The following is a 16,624-nucleotide window of genomic DNA, read 5'->3' as shown; positions in this document are numbered from 1 at the left end:
CCCCAAAATTCTGTACTCTGGATCCAGATTTCTTAGCCTACTGTTCATAACTGCTCAAACCAAGTAAACAACTTTATAATTGGAGATTAAACTACGGAGAATTTAATTATAAACAGAGTTAAATTTACAATTAAATAAAATAATATTAAAAAATAGATATAGCCAATTAATAGTGTAACCAATTTAACTTATTTTTATTATAAATAGTGTTAATTTTATGATTGAATAAGGGATACACTTTAGCACTTTAGAAGATAAAGTGTAATTATAGACCTTACTTTCTATTGATGTTGTAATAAAATGCATTCACATGTTAGAAAGCAAAGTTTTACAAAAATAAATATGAAAACAACATTGTTACAGGTAATATTATTAGTACAGAACACACGTAAGCCTCAAAATTTGACCTCAATGTTGCTCACTCGGTTGCTTCCTTCTGGGAAATTGCAACCTTATCATCATGAAATGCATTGCAACATTCTATCATCCACACTTCACTTTCCTTCATTTTGTTGTTCACACAATATTCTATGTTGGACATATTTCCTCGCATTTCAAACACCATTTCTTGCATATCTGCCATCAACAGAAAAACAGCTAAAGTTATTCCAAATTCAAGATTTCAATGTCTCTTCCGACGTTTTTGCTTATCTTCCTTTGTTACTGCACACTTCCTTCTCTTGCTGATCCAAGAGCCACAGAAGCTGCAGTGCTGTGCACCAACAGAACTACTCCAATGCCTCAGCAACATGTTTTCTTAACAAACTTTTACAATGCCTTGGAAGCCTTAACCGCTCTTGTTACAAGGCAAAGATATGCAGTTGTTGTAAAAGGGTCTTCTCAAAATGTCACTGTTTATGCTTTTGGTGAGTGCATGAAAGATCTTTCCAAACCTGATTGTGATGTATGCTTTGCACAGTGCAAGACACGTGTTCTTAAGTGTTCTCCATTTCAGAGAGGCATTTGTGGTGGCAAGCTCTTCTTTGATGGGTGCTATCTGTTGGAAAAATTACGCCGAATTTTCTTGTAATGTCAGATTTGTGGAAGTGAAAAATAAATGTGGAATATTGCACACACAAAATTGATAACGGAGTTCGGCCAATAATGCCTACGTCTCCGGACTGCTGCAGATATATTACTGAAAAGGGAATACATTCAGTGTTTACAAAACACTCAAAAATGACTTACAACCATTCACAACCCGTAACCCAATTGTATCAGAAGCTAAACTATTTTCTCTGTTTTTGCTCTCTGAATATTTTCAGTTGTTCTCTCAGAAATGGGATACATAGAATGGATGGAAGAGCTTCGTATTTATAGGCAAATGAAACGTTTGATTTTCAACAAAACACGTTGGCACCGAATTCGCAACGCATTTGGCACCGACAACGCTAACATTCAACCGAATGTTAGGTACCGAAAAATTTGCACACCATTTTTGACTTTTCAACAATCTCCCACTTGAAGACTGATTTCAATCGGTCTTCACACTTCAATCAATGCAGCAATCTTTTCATGATCTGTTATTCTAGCAGGCCCACTGAAGTTGAACACAACTTCAGTTTGTCAATTGTCACCACCTTTGTTAGCATGTCTGCTGGGTTCTTGCTTCCTACAATCTTTTTCAATGTCAGCACCTCATCCTCAAGCAGAGATCTGATGAAGTGATAACGTATATCAATGTGCTTGGTTCTAGAGTGAAATGCTGAATTTTTTGCCAGATGTATTGCACTCTGACTGTCACTGTGCAAAACACTCCTCTCTTGCATGAATCCCAGCTCTGTTAACAAACCTTGAAGCCATATCAACTCTTTACTGGCTTCTGTTACTGCTACATACTCAGCTTCTGTAGTAGATAAAGCAACAATCTTCTGTATCCGCGACATCCAACTGACAGCTGTAGTACCAACAATAAAAATGTAACCGGTGGTACTTCTTCGGTGATCGACTTCACCTCCGAAGTCTGCATCTACATAGCCTTGTACTTTTAATTCTCCTTTTCCAAAGTACAAACACTTCTTTGTTGTGCCTTGTAGATACCTCAAAATCCACTTGACTGCTTCCCAATGAGCTTTTCCTGGATTTGCCATAAACCTGCTTACAACTCCTACTGCATGGCCAATGTCTGGCCTCGTACAGACCATTGCGTACATCAAACTTTCAATGGCTGAAGCATAAGGAATCTTAGCCATAAACTCTTCTTCTTCCTTTGTTTGAGAAGACTGATCCTTGGATAGACGAAAATGACTGACCAAAGGTGTACTGACTGGCTTGGCCTTATCCATGTTGAATCTGTGCAAAACACGGTTGATGTACTCCGCCTGAGATAACTGCAAAACTCCTTTTTGCTTATCTCTCGTGATTTGCATTCCAAGAATCTTCTTTGCTGGGCCTAAGTCCTTCATGTCAAATTCTTTTGACAACTGCATCTTTAAATTTCTGATGTCTTTCATATCTGATCCTGCTACTAACATGTCATCAACATAAAGTAGCAATATGATATAACTGGACTTATACCTCTTGAAGAAACAACAGTGATCAGCATTGCACTTCTGGAAACCTTCCTTGTGCATAAAGCTTTCGAACTTCCTATACCACTGTCTAGGAGCTTGTTTCAGGCCGTATAAGCTCTTTTTTAATTTGCACACCATATCCTTCTTTTCTTCTGAAAAACCTTCAGGTTGGTGCATGTAGATCTCCTCATCTAGGTCTCCGTGAAGAAATGCAGTCTTCACGTCTAATTGCTCTAGGTAGAGCTCTTCACTAGCCACAATACTTAACACAGTCCTGATAGTATTGAGCTTTACAACTGGAGCAAAGATCTCAGTGTAGTCAACTCCTTCTTTCTGCTAAAATCCTTTGACAACCAGTCTGGCTTTGTATCTCCTGGAACCATCATGGTCTTCCTTCACTCGATACACCCATTTGTTGTGAAGCGCTTTCTTTCCCATAGGTAACTTGACTAGTTCCCATGTCTGATTGGAGATTAAAGACTTCATCTCATCTTTCATGGCAAGCTCCCACTTACTAGCATCTGTGGTCTGACAAGCTTCCATATAATCTTCAGGCTCCCCTCCATCAGTCAACAACATGTAGTTCATGTATCTCCTGTTAGGCACATGAGGTCGAGAAGACCTTCTCAATACAGGAGTTGAAATAGGAGCCTCTGATGTGTCAGACTGCTGCTCACTGTTCTCTTCAGTTGATTCCTCTGACTGAGGATTCTCAACTATAGGATTTCCTAGGACATCATCCACTTCTGCATACACTGGCTCAATCTGTTCTGCATTGTTGGCGCTTATACTATGCTTGTCCTTGTACATCACTCTTTCATTGAAGATTACATCTCTGCTACGGATCATCTTTTTGTTTTCATCATCCCATAGGCGGTAGCCAAACTCATCTTCACCATAACCGATGAAAGTGCACTTCTTTGATTTGGGATCAAGCTTACTCCTGCCTTGATCATTAATGTGCACATATGCTACACAGCCAAAAACTCTAAGATGTGAGAGTTTTACCTCTTTTCCACTCCATACCTCTTCTGGTATTTTGTGCTCCAATGGTACCGATGGACCTCGGTTGATCAAGTAAGCTGCTGTGTTGACTGCTTCTGCCCAGAACTGCTTTGGTAAGCCTGACTGCACACGCAAGCTTCTGGCTCTTTCAGTCAACGTTCGATTCATACGCTCAGCTACACCATTGTGTTGAGGCGTACCTGGCACGGTCCTTTCCATTCTGATCCCGTGCTCATAGCAAAACTTCTTGAATCTGGTGTCTTCATATTCACCACCATTGTCGGTTCTGATCTTTTTAATCTTCAATCCTGTTTCATTTTCTACCATAGCTTTCCAAATCTTGAAAGCCTCAAATACTTCAGACTTATATTTCAGAAAGTATACCCATACCTTTCTGGAGTGATCATCGATAAAAGTCACAAAGTATTGCTTCCCACTAATGGATGGAACAGATGTTGGACCCCAAACATCAGAGTGAACAAGCTCGAGTCTTTCCTTCTTTGGGGTTCTTCCACTTGTCTGAAAGCTGACTCGTTTTTGTTTTCCAAGTATACAGTCTTCACACATGTCAATTTCTACTGACTGAAGACCTGGTAGCTTACCGTTTGAGTGCATGATTTTCATCCCTTTCTCACTCATATGGCCTAGTCTCTGGTGCCATAGATTGGGATTTTCATTTGCTGCAACTGCAATCAGATGACATGCTCCTGCTGTCTTATAAAGAGTACCACTCTTTTTGCCACGAGCAATTACCATTGCACCCTTTGAAATCTTCTAGTTATCACCGTGGAAGACTGTTGTGTAGCCTTCACTGGCCAACTGGCTTACTGAGATTAAGTTCTTTGTCAGGTCGGGAATATGTTTGACATTTTTCAATTCCCATACAGACCCGTTCAACTTAACCTTCACTACACCTTTACCCACAATCTCACATGATTGGTCGTTACCAAGGTAAACTTTACCAAGGTTTCCGGGAACATAGTTCTTGAAGAATTCTCTCTGCGAAGTGGCATGAAAAGATGCTCCAGAGTCTAACACCCAAGACTCTTCCTTGCTCTCTAAAGAACATATCAACGCATCATCTCTTCCAGAGGTGGAAGCAACATTTGCCTCGTCTTTTGCCTCCTTATTCTTCGGTGCACTCCTGCACTGATTTTTGTAGTGCCCGGATTTCCCACAATTCCAACACTCGATTGCCTTCGATTTGTGGGAACTATGATGACTTCTAGATTTGGACTTCCTGTCCTTTGATTTACCACGTCCATTTCCTCTGATTGAATTTCTTCCTCTTGACTCTGTATGCAATACTGAAGAGGTTGATGATTCTCCTGACTCTCTTCGTCAGATTTCTTCATTGAGAATCAGATCACGAACGTCATTGAATTTCAACTTAGTGTCTCCCGTCGAACTACTCACAGCTGTGACAGTAGTCTTCCAACTTTCTAGTAGAGAGGACAAAAGTGCCAATGCTCGTACCTGATCATCAAATTCAATCTCAACTGAACTCAATTGGGTTAGGACTGTATTGAGCTCATTTATGTGGTGCGCTACTGATGCGCCTTCTGTCATCCGAAGGTTGAATAACCGCTTCATCAAATAAACTTTATTTGAAGCAGACGGCTTTTCATACATGTCGGAAAGAGCCTTCATAAGATCCGTCGTGGTCTTTTCTTTTTCAATGTTGAAAGCAACATTACGGGATAACGTCAATCGGATGACTCCAAGGGCTTGTCTATCTAGAAGATTCCATTCGTCCTCTTTCATGCCCTCTGGCTTTGTTCCTGTGAGAGGTTGATACAGCTTTTTTTGATACAGATAATCCTCGATCTGCATCTTCCAAAAGCCAAAGTCTGTACCATTGAACTTTTCAATTTTCACCTTTCCTTCATCTGCAGCCATCACTTCAACTCTGATATGACTTCTCCGCTGGATCGTTTCTGACAATTTCTGTGAACTACCGTGTTTCAAAACACGTCTATAGACAAATTTGTAGCGCCGACAAAATTTGCACTATTCACGTTTTTCACTATTCACAGAATAGTACTTTACTATTCATATGAATAGTAACACCACAAAAATTGCAGAATTAACAACCTGGCTCTGATACCAGTTGTTGGGAAAATTACGCCGAATTTTCTTGTAATGTCAGATTTGTGGAAGTGAAAAATAAATGTGGAATATTGCACACACAAAATTGATAACGGAGTTCGGCCAATAATGCCTACGTCTCCGGACTGCTGCAGATATATTACTGAAAAGGGAATATACTCAGTGTTTACAAAACACTCAAAAATGACTTACAACCATTCACAACCCGTAACCCAATTGTATCAGAAGCTAAACTATTTTCTCTGTTTTTGCTCTCTGAATATTTTCAGTTGTTCTCTCAGAAATGGGATACATAGAATGGATGGAAGAGCTTCGTATTTATAGGCAAATGAAACGTTTGATTTTCAACAAAACACGTTGGCACCGAATTCGCAACGCGTTTGGCACCGACAACGCTAACATTCAACCGAATGTTAGGTACCGAAAAATTTGCACACCATTTTTGACTTTTCAACACTATCTTAGGTATGATGGATACAACTTCTTCAATGAGAGTCTTAGTCCTCAAGACATGACTGTGTGTGGTGCCAAAGAGTTTAGTGGGAATTGGAGTGTTTATAAGGCCAATACTGAGGAGCTAGTGAGAAGTTTGAGCTTGGAAGCACCAAAGAATGATGGGTTCTTTGTGGGGTATGTGAGTCTAAGGAATGTTACTGTTTATGGGTTGGCTCAATGCTGGAAGTTTGTGAATGGCAGAGCCTGTCAAAACTGTTTGGCTAATGCTGTTACTAGGATTGATTCATGTGCTTCAAAAGAAGAAGGAAGGGTATTGCATGCTGGATGTTACTTGAGGTATTCGACACACGTGTTCTATAATCATTCAAACAACATTTCCCCTCAAGTGAATCAAGGTGAGTTGGTGCCACTGTTAGGAAATTTCACTTTTCTCTTTGCTTTGGTAAAGTTTTTCGTGCTTTGAATTAGTAATTTCAGGTCCACATTTGATCCATGTTTTTTTTTTTTGTTATGGTATTTAGTTTCTTTCATTTATTAACAATTCAAAGCAAAGATCTTAGAAATTGTGCTAATAAAGCCATGTGTTACACCGTTACTGTGTTAGGAAGTAGAAATCTTGGTATAATTGTGGCTGCATCATATGCTGCAGTGGCTCATCTGCTGGTTGTTGCCATAGTTATTTTCTTTGTATGGACAAACGTCCTGAAGCGGAAGAGAGGTATCTATCTATGTGTGTGATATTTGGAAATACTAAAGATTGTTTTAGCTTCAAGTGCTGATATTAATTATAGTGTTGTTTTTACCTCAGAGAGAAGACAGTTTGGTGCACTTTTGGACACAGTGAACAAGTCTAAACTAAATATGTCATATGACATTCTTGAAAAAGCCACAAATTACTTCAATGATTCTAATAAGCTAGGAGAAGGAGGATCAGGTTCAGTTTATAAAGTAACTTCGGATCTCATCTATCATTGTTTTTTTTACCCGTAAATTAAGATGAACTAATGGTGTGCTCTCATATCAATCATAGGGAGCTCTGCCTGATGGAAGAACCGTGGCTATAAAAAGGCTTAGCTTTAACACATCACAATGGGCCGATCATTTTTTCAATGAGGTCAATTTGATTAGTGGCATTCATCACAAAAATCTGGTGAAGCTTTTAGGTTGCAGCATTACAGGACCTGAAAGCCTTCTTGTTTATGAATTTGTGCCTAACAATAGCCTTTATGATCACCTATCTGGTTGTAATTTTATATCTTATATATGGTCTTAATCACATGACCTTGTAATTTAAATTAGTTATTGATGTGTCATTTTATCTCTTACAGGCAGAAGGAATTCTCAACAGTTGACATGGGGAGTTAGGCATAAAATCATATTGGAAACAGCAGAGGGCTTGGCCTATCTTCATGAGGAATCACAAAGAATCATTCATAGAGATATAAAATTAAGCAACATTCTGCTTGATGATAACTTCACACCCAAGATTGCTGATTTTGGACTTGCTAGATTATTTCCAGAAGACAAGTCTCACCTTAGCACAGCCATTTGTGGCACACTGTAAGTTCATAATCCTCCACAATATAATGCAAATAATTTACATAAATAAATGCTATTCCAACAAGATTAATCATAGGGGAAGAAGAAGAAGAAATCTTTTTTTTATATAATTCCATATTGAAATGCAGAATGGATGAAATTCTTTGAAAAAATGTAGCCAACAGAGGTGCTATCACCCTCCAATCTTTCACTTTTATGGTTGATAATGACTTCTGTATTTTGTACATCAACTATATAGTTAGAATACTCTTTATAAGACTTAAGTGCTCTTCCTATATACTAACTTTTGGGAGTGAATTAAAACCTATTCTTTTAATAGGGTATCATGAGAATACTATACATTTTCATCACATAGTAACTTGATATACTATTTGAACAGTATTCTCTTACAATTTATTTCATGTCCACTTGTACGGGTTATATGGCTCCAGAATATGCAGTTCTTGGAAAGTTAACTGAGAAAGTAGATGTCTCCAGTTTTGGAGTTCTAGTCATGGAAATTATATCAGGCAAAAGGAGTAGATCCTTCGTTCAAAACTCATACTCCATCCTACATACGGTAACACTCTTATCATTTGGCACACTGCTATCAATTCATTTTGTGCTTTTAAGAAAACAAAGTGTTTTGATACACCTAAGACTTTTCATTTCTCCTTTTGTATAAAGGTCTGGGGCCTTTATGTATCAAATAAGCTATGTGACATTGTCGATCCAATTCTAGAGGGAAATTATCCAATTGAGGAAGCATGCAAACTCCTTAAAATAGGGTTGCTTTGTGCACAAGCATCTTCAGAACTTCGACCAACAATGTCAGTAGTTGTGAAAATGATTACTAACAATCATGAAATTACTCAGCCAACACAACCACCGTTTCTCAATTGTGGTAGTGAAGAATTCAGCAAATCTACTTTACGATATACAAGTCTTCAGGGGACAGCATGACCGAAAGTCTAATCGAGCATAAATGGGTTACAATATAAATCTATATCTCAAGAAACACAGCATGCTGGAGAAAATTATTCGAGTTATGAGATTGCATGCCTTGTACATATTACATGCGTAGTTAGGTGCTTCATAAGCTTATCCTATATTGGTTTTTCGTTTTTATTCGGATTGAATAAAAAAATTGCCAGTTGAGCTTGGCTCAAAACATGTGTATTACATACTCTTGGTGTAGAAAAAGAATTCCCAGATTCATATGTGATAATAATACTGTAGGAAAAATATATATTATTTAACTATAAAGTTTGAGTAGTTAATCTATATATAAATATTTATATACCTTCATGAACCTTCTTTCTATCAAACTAATAAAATAAAAGTACTGTTAAGTAAAAAAAATCAACAATATAATGAAATTTAATAAAAAAAATCATCTATTTAAAAAAAATGAGTTGGGATTTTGAACGTGATAATAAGTAATTGATTCATCTTTGTTCTTAATGTATTAAAAAATTGTATGAAGTGTCTCTAAGATTTTGTTTAAAGAATTAAAAATAAAATGTTTTTATAAAGAATGTACAACACATTTTTACTGCAATTTCTAATATGCCTATATTGTTATTTCTAATTAAAATTTCCTATTAATTAATACTCATCATTAAGACTAAAATAGACTGAGGTAGGGATATCAAAGTGCTAGTATATCCATCTCTATTAATTTTGCAGTAATTACTTAGAATCCATTTTCATACTATACATGAAATGAATAATTGCTGCTCTCATCTAGATCATTTTAGTAGGCGATTCATTAGGTTTGATTATTTTGGCATTAAATTTTTAATTTTTATATTTTCTGATAAAAAAAACAAATTTTCACGGAACATTTATTATTGAGATTAATTTAGACATACATTTTACAAATTAATTATATCAAAGTCAATTATATCTAATTTTAAAATTAATAAACCTTAAATTAAGAGAAAAAAAAAAGTAAGATTATTTATTTATATAAGAAACTATACTAAAATATGGTGTTTTTGGAAAAAAAATTACAGAAAGATAATTTTTAAAAATTGTCAATGATGATTTTTAATGCAGGTGCTCATCGAACAATAACAATTTTTAAAGTTTCAAAAAATTATTAGTGACGAATTATAAAAAATATTAAAAAATTATAAAATGTCAAAATTTGGTGACAATTTTTTATAAAAAAAATAAAAATTTAATTATTTTTTATAAAAATATCATTGATAATTTTTTATAAAAATATCGTATTTTTATAATTTTTCAAAATCACCATATTTTAGTAATTTTGTTTTTTTCCGTATAAACAAAAAGACACAGAGAATGGTTTGTCCATTTATAAGAAAAAGAAAAAAAATTACTGGATCCATGTAAAATGTTATTGTATGAGGAACAGGGGTTTGGGGTGTCAGCTTTCCTTTTATTTTAATATTAAATAATTTTTAAATAATATAAATTAATAAAAAATATTAAATTTAAACTAAATTATTATTATTATAATTATAATTTTTTAATTTTTCTTATTTATTTAAATGAACGAAGAAAATTTGTTTGTCTTTCTCTCTTGTTTTTACCTATTCAAATAAAATATAATTTTGACTTTGTTTCTATTTTTTTTTCTCCACTTATTTCATTCTCCTTTCAAATATAGCATTAATTTATCTATTTTCTTTGAGTTGTGTTACGTTTTTCAACATTTTATCTTCAAACTCAATCCTACCCAATTATATTAAGACGAATCCTTAATTCCGACTGATTTTATGTCAACAACCTTAGTCAATTGGAGAAAAATAAAAGTGAAGTAATATTAAGATTATGAGTAAAAATATTAATCAATATTTTTAATTCCTACTGTTTTCTGTCTTTGTATTTCAGACAAATATTAATCAATATTTTAAAATTATGAGTAAAAATTAAAAACACTATTATTAAAAAATAATTAATATCTCTTTATTATAATTTGATTGAAATTTATTTTTAACTAATATTTTAGAGACACTAATTAACAATATTTATATATTTTGTTATATTATAAATACAATGCTAATCCAACAATATAAGAATCTTATTAAGCTTTTTATTATTCTATTTTTATTTATATCGTATGTATTTTTTATTAGAAAATAATCTTATTTAAATAAAATAAAATTATTATAGATGACAAAACTATCTCTCTTAACATAATTCTATTTAGATACTCAAAATTATAAATTAAATTAGAAAATACTAATATTCTAATAATAGATTTGTTTTCATCTTATTTTTCATATATTATTTTTCTGTTGATTTTCTATTTCATCCCAAGCACAAAGCACTTAAACTTTTTGTTTAACAAATTGAAACATTTAAAAAGCAGGGCAAGATTGTAAATTTGGAGGATATTGATGGGGTAAAGTGTGATTGTGATTGAAGAATACGTTGTTGCCGCGTAGCTACATGACATGGCAATGCAGTGTCTGATATAGTGGCTGTCATGCTCTGTTTTTCAACGAATTGAATCCTCTGCAACGCTAACACTTCAATTTTTCAAATTTTCAACTTACAAGTTGTTTACCTTCCCACATTATTCGTGTTTGACTCGTTGCTTCAGTTTTGTCTCCATCTTCTTGACTTCCTCCCAATAAAATCTTCACCATCCCATTCATCATATTCATCTCACACACTCTTCAATTCAATTCTCTCTTTCTTCTATGCATTGCAGAACACAGGTAACAACTTCCTCCAAAACTCTCTGCCCCATTATCTTCTTCTCTTTCAGAATGTAACAAAAGTTGATCTTTTATTTATAGCATAAAACAAACTCGGTCACCAACATCTAATTCTTGAGCAAAAAGCATACACAAACGTTGTTGACTTACCTTTACCTTAATCATGTCACACTTGTATTTTCTTTTTTCTCGTAACCTTGTGAATTGTGATATATCATGGTTTGGTTTCTATGGCGAAAACAAGAGTGGAGGTGCCATGTGTGGGGTATTTGTAGGGCCCATTCTCTACGGATTATTAATGTGGGTAGGTATGTTTGTGGGGAAAGGCTTTAATCCAATATAACCACTTTTCCTCTAGAAACTTTTTTCATAACCAGACAAGATAGAAAGGCAATTCAGGCACCAATTGCTCCTTACTCACAAACTTCGTTTAAGATGTCACATAAACGAACAAAAGTTTGGAAGAGCTTACACAAAATATGTATGATTTTTATAAGTTGTTTTGGCTAGTTGTCTTTAAATTATTTTAATAAATTTTATTATTAAATTTATGACATAAGCTATATTTTAAAAAATATTATGTTTGACTAAATAAGTTATCCAAACACACCAAGTGCATACACATTTACTTTAATTTTAATGTTATTTATATAATTTTTACACTAAATTTATATTTATAAATTTGTGAACATAAATTCAATCTTAGATTAAGAATATAGTTAGGATTTTTTATATATAGATTCCAATAATGTATTTTTATGAACTAATTTTTTAGAGTCAATTATTCTATGATTATAATTGAATTAAATATAATTATATTTCTTAAATTAAAGTATTTAATACATATTTAATTAATGTGAAGAACCTTAGAGGAATTTTACTTTGAAAAGGTGAGAGTATTTCTCTCACAACCAGGTTACCGGGTGATAATGATAAATTAATGCTTATAGGTGGGTGACTGTGTTACTTGGGTAATTCACTGATATCTTATTTTTCTAAGCAAATAACATGAGTACCTAAGCCAATTGATACACTATTAACAACTGATTTAGACGCCATTGATACACTATTAATAGGGACGACGGAGAAGTAATGGCAATAAATACTAAAGTGGGGTCTGGGATGGGGTGGCTTCAAATCTTCAACCCCTCATATTTTAAAACACATGGTCTGCGACTTGATATTTTTCAGCATCATTCATACGTCATACAAGTGTGAGCAAGTGTGAAACTTGAATTTTACACTGCTGTATAAAGTATAATAACAAGGGAAAAGAACCAAAATCTACCTTTCCAATAATGATATCGATTGCCAGAGTAGTAGTACATCCTTTAAGCTTCAAGGATGGCAACAAAAAAGTTAAGTTCCAACTTGGGTTCTTGCTCTCTTCCTTCACAAATTAGAGATTACTTAATGAATGTTTTACTGCCAGAAGCTCCTCTTGGTCTTCAACTGGCCGTGCTTCTCAGGAATAGTGAAGTCTTCAAATGGCGTTTTGTGCTATAATGATGGCTTCCAAGCTCCAACAATAGGTATTACTATTCGGGGATTATTATTACCACATATGGTTGCTTGAAGCATGTTGTGACCATTTTTGCTTAGGCATAAAAGGCAATTATTTTAGACCAAATAGATAAACTTCGTACTTGGTTTGAATCACTAACAAAAATTCTTTCCCAATAAACAATATAAACATATCATTGAATGACCTTTTTATTTGACACAGCCACCCAAAGAATCTAAACCCTCCTATTTTTTTCCACAGTTGTTTGTGAATATCCTACTAGCAAAAGTTATTCATATCGGATCATCCCAAAAATGAAGAAAGTAGTCTCTCTCATCTCTTCTCAATGCCTTGTTTTCCCTCTCATCAAGTTGTTATTACTACTACTATCAGAAACTGTAATGGCAGAACCAAGGGCCAAGACAGTCCTTGTAACATGTGGCCATCAACTAGAGCATAACACAACTATCTTTGTTCCCAATTTTGTTGCAACTATGGAGAAGATCAGTGAAGAGATGCGCAAAACTGGTTTTGGCACAGCAATTGTAGGGACAGGACCTGACACAAACTATGGCCTGGCCCAGTGTTATGGAGATCTTTCATTACTTGACTGTGTGTTATGTTATGCTGAGGCACGCACGGTTCTTCCTCAGTGCTTCCCTTTCAATTCTGGTCGCATTTTCCTTGATGGTTGCTTCATGAGGGCTGAGAACTATAGTTTCTTTAATGAATATTCAGGACCAGGAGATACAGCTGTGTGTGGAAACACAACAAGAAAGAGCTCGAGTTTTCAAGCAGCAGCAAAGCAAGCAGTTTTAAGAGCAGCTCAAGATGCACCCAACAACAAAGGCTATGCCAAAGGGAACGTTGCAGTAACAGGAGCAACAAACCAATCCGCTTATGTTTTGGCTGATTGTTGGAGGACTTTGGACAAAAGCTCTTGCAAAGCATGTCTTGAAAATGCATCATCTTCCATATTGGGATGCTTGCCCTGGTCAGAAGGGCGAGCACTCAATACTGGATGCTTCATGAGGTACTCAGACACTGATTTTCTTAACAAGGAACAGCAAAATGGGAGTTCAAGAGGTAAACGAATTGTAGTTTTCGTCAAATTCTTTAGTTGGCTATCACCTTGTGTTAGGATGCTCTTGGGTATGATTTCATTTTGCTGACTTATGCAGGTAATGTAGTGGTGATAGTCGTTGCAGTAGTCAGTTCAGTGATTGTTTCAGTGGTTGGAGTTATTATTGGTGTCTATATATGGAAACAAAGATACATTCAAAAGAAACGAAGAGGTAATTGACTTAATTAATAACTTGTATCTATTTGCTTATAAGAATGACAAACCTAGAATATCTCACCATACCCATGATACAAAGCTGAAACCATTTGGGTGTAAATTTTTTTGCGAAGACTCTTTTAAGTCAAAAAGCCACTTTGAGCCTCAATCGCTCCAAATAGAGCTCAGTGAGGCCATTTGGGAAAACTAAAGTTCTCCATTCACAAGATTTCAACCAACTTAGAAAGAACCAAGCGCCAACAGACTTTGGCTGTCTGTGCCACATATTTATATACTAGTTCTCGTCCTCTGAAATACTATGTAAGGATCTTTTCATCTTCGAAGAGCTCCACCTTGTTCTATAAACAAATTGAGGAATCATCATGTGCTTTAACACAACTACTTTAAGGATGTTTGTTGATCTCAATGATCATTCTTGATTCCAGGTTCAAATGATGCAGAAAAGTTAGCTAAGACTCTTCAGCGCAATAGCTTGAACTTCAAGTACTCTACGTTGGACAAGGCTACTGGAAATTTTCATGAAAGTAACAAGTTAGGGCAAGGAGGATTTGGAACAGTTTATAAAGTAGATTTCTTTTCTGAAGACATGTTTCTCCGTCATTTTAGTCATCAATGACACGCTCACAATTTGCTATTGCAGGGAGTTCTAGCTGATGGAAGAGAGATTGCAATCAAGAGGTTATATTACAACAACAGACATCGAGCAGCAGATTTCTACAACGAAGTCAACATAATTAGTAGTGTGGAACACAAGAGTCTAGTCAGGTTGTTAGGATGCAGTTGTTCAGGACCTGAAAGCTTGCTTGTATATGAATTTCTACCCAACAAAAGTCTTGATCGCTTCATTTTTGGTAATTTCTTCGCAACAATATATGGCTCTCTCTTTTCACTTGTAACACCTTACTTTGATCACTTAGTGATTGTAAGTTCATCATAATATAAACAATAAAACTTATCTCAGTTTATTCTTGATAGATAAAAACAAGGGCAGAGAGCTGAACTGGGAAAAGAGATATGAAATTATGATTGGAACAGCTGAAGGATTAGTTTACCTGCATGAGAACTCCAAAATAAGGATAATTCACAGAGATATAAAAGCCAGCAACATCCTATTGGATGCAAAGCTTCGTGCTAAAATTGCTGATTTTGGCTTGGCCAGATCCTTTCAAGAAGACAAGAGCCACATAAGTACAGCTATAGCAGGAACTTTGTAAGTATCTTTAAGAACAACAGTTTTGAACAAACTATAAGGCAAAGAGCCAAGTGATATTGCAGGGAACTGCAGTGTATTATATCTGAAATAATCTTTCACTCTTGGGTCCGCAGGGGGTATATGGCTCCTGAGTATCTAGCTCATGGTCAATTAACAGAGAAGGCAGACGTATATAGTTTTGGGGTTTTACTGCTAGAAATAGTTACTGGGAGACAGAACAACAGGAGCAAAGCATCGGAGTATTCAGACGGTTTAGTTACAGTGGTCAGTTGTAGATTCTTGTTATTCAACCGTACATTAATCATAATCAAGACATGATCAAATACTGATTTAAAAATCGTTTTCTTTCATTTATTATTATTCTGGCAACATCAGGCATGGAGGCATTTTCAGTCAGGGACTGCTGAACAATTATTTGATCCTAATCTAGAGTTGCATAACCACAATAGTAATATTAAGGATGAGATTTTAAGAGTGGTGCACATAGGACTTTTATGCACCCAAGAGGCCCCTTCATTACGGCCAACTATGTCAAAGGCACTCCAGATGCTTACAAAGAAGGATGAACAACTTGTTGCTCCCTCTAATCCACCCTTCTTAGATGAGAGTACTATGGAACTTCATGACACAAGTGGTGACCCATTTTATCCTCTTAATGCAGCTGATTCAATTGCTACCATGTCAAATAGCTCTTTTTATCCCAGGTGATCATGAAAATGCAGAGAATACCGCTCCACATAGCATGTTTGAAGCACAGCTTAAACCTGTGATTGGCAAATAACTTGGTCTCGCTCAGACTATGACACTAAAGGTGGTTGTTAACAATGCAACTGAACCATTGCTATTAAAATTATATACTTCAGACCGGGGGAGCTTTTGTCATATTTCCAATACGTTTATGGGATGCTAACAATGTATACTGTATAGTGCCATGATTAACATTGTCTGCTATATGTAACTGCTCATAAACACTACGTTTGTATACAGCTATTATTTATTTTCTAAAGAATAGTTTTACATAGAATAAATAAATAAAGAGTATAAGCTTTTAATTTGTACTTAACGTGTCCAACTCCAATGAGACAATGATCAAGCACTACAAACTCAAACATACTCAACGTGATCAAGAGGGGTAAAGAGGCTTTGCCGCTTTGGTGAGAAAGTACAGAAACACAAGTTCATAATTTAACGATAATGCCAGAACCATTATTTAAAAAAGATTAGATGAAGAAATATGAAAACGTGACTGAAGCTTTTCCTTAGAACATTTATTTATGCAAATAGAATTAA

General features: G+C 35.2%; 2 protein-coding genes across 3 annotated transcripts; both read left to right on the top strand.

Moving 5' to 3' along the window:
• Positions 1–625: 625 nt before the first annotated feature.
• LOC113870434 (cysteine-rich receptor-like protein kinase 3) lies at positions 626–8,594 on the top strand. Its single transcript, XM_027507026.1, has 9 exons — positions 626–999; positions 3,387–3,389; positions 6,093–6,478; positions 6,688–6,801; positions 6,892–7,031; positions 7,114–7,324; positions 7,412–7,643; positions 8,058–8,202; positions 8,310–8,594. Exons 1-9 carry the CDS (start codon positions 626–628, stop codon positions 8,583–8,585), a joined length of 1,881 nt encoding a protein of 626 aa, XP_027362827.1. The 3' UTR covers positions 8,586–8,594.
• Positions 8,595–11,189: 2,595 nt separating this feature from the next.
• Positions 11,190–16,389, top strand: LOC113869120 (cysteine-rich receptor-like protein kinase 2). Of its 2 annotated transcripts, none has more exons than XM_027505279.1 (8): positions 11,190–11,317; positions 13,083–13,907; positions 14,003–14,116; positions 14,547–14,686; positions 14,762–14,972; positions 15,097–15,331; positions 15,448–15,598; positions 15,710–16,389. In XM_027505279.1, exons 2-8 carry the CDS (start codon positions 13,136–13,138, stop codon positions 16,040–16,042), a joined length of 1,956 nt encoding a protein of 651 aa, XP_027361080.1. In that variant the 5' UTR covers positions 11,190–11,317; positions 13,083–13,135; the 3' UTR covers positions 16,043–16,389. The 2 variants fall into 2 exon arrangements, with proteins under 2 accessions (XP_027361080.1, XP_027361079.1); XM_027505278.1 differs by lacking the exon at positions 11,190–11,317 and adding an exon at positions 12,583–12,849.
• The last annotated feature ends 235 nt before the right edge of the window (positions 16,390–16,624 follow it).

This window comes from Abrus precatorius, unplaced genomic scaffold (genome assembly GCF_003935025.1).
Source record: "Abrus precatorius isolate BTA unplaced genomic scaffold, Abrus_2018 Scaffold6, whole genome shotgun sequence".
NCBI classification, from domain to species: Eukaryota; Viridiplantae; Streptophyta; class Magnoliopsida; order Fabales; family Fabaceae; genus Abrus; species Abrus precatorius.
This window is presented reverse-complemented; position numbering and strand designations above follow the sequence as displayed.

Coding starts and splice junctions, on each gene's coding strand:
- LOC113870434 (XM_027507026.1), top strand. CDS start 626: ATGTCTCTTCCGACGTTTTTGCTTATCTTCCTTTGTTACTGCACACTT. Junction 6,479..6,687: donor TTCCCCTCAAGTGAATCAAG/GTGAGTTGGTGC, acceptor TTACTGTGTTAG/GAAGTAGAAATCTTGGTATA. Junction 8,203..8,309: donor CATACTCCATCCTACATACG/GTAACACTCTTA, acceptor TTTTGTATAAAG/GTCTGGGGCCTTTATGTATC.
- LOC113869120 (XM_027505278.1), top strand. CDS start 12,735: ATGTTTTACTGCCAGAAGCTCCTCTTGGTCTTCAACTGGCCGTGCTTC. Junction 14,117..14,546: donor CATTCAAAAGAAACGAAGAG/GTAATTGACTTA, acceptor TCTTGATTCCAG/GTTCAAATGATGCAGAAAAG. Junction 15,599..15,709: donor CAGACGGTTTAGTTACAGTG/GTCAGTTGTAGA, acceptor TGGCAACATCAG/GCATGGAGGCATTTTCAGTC.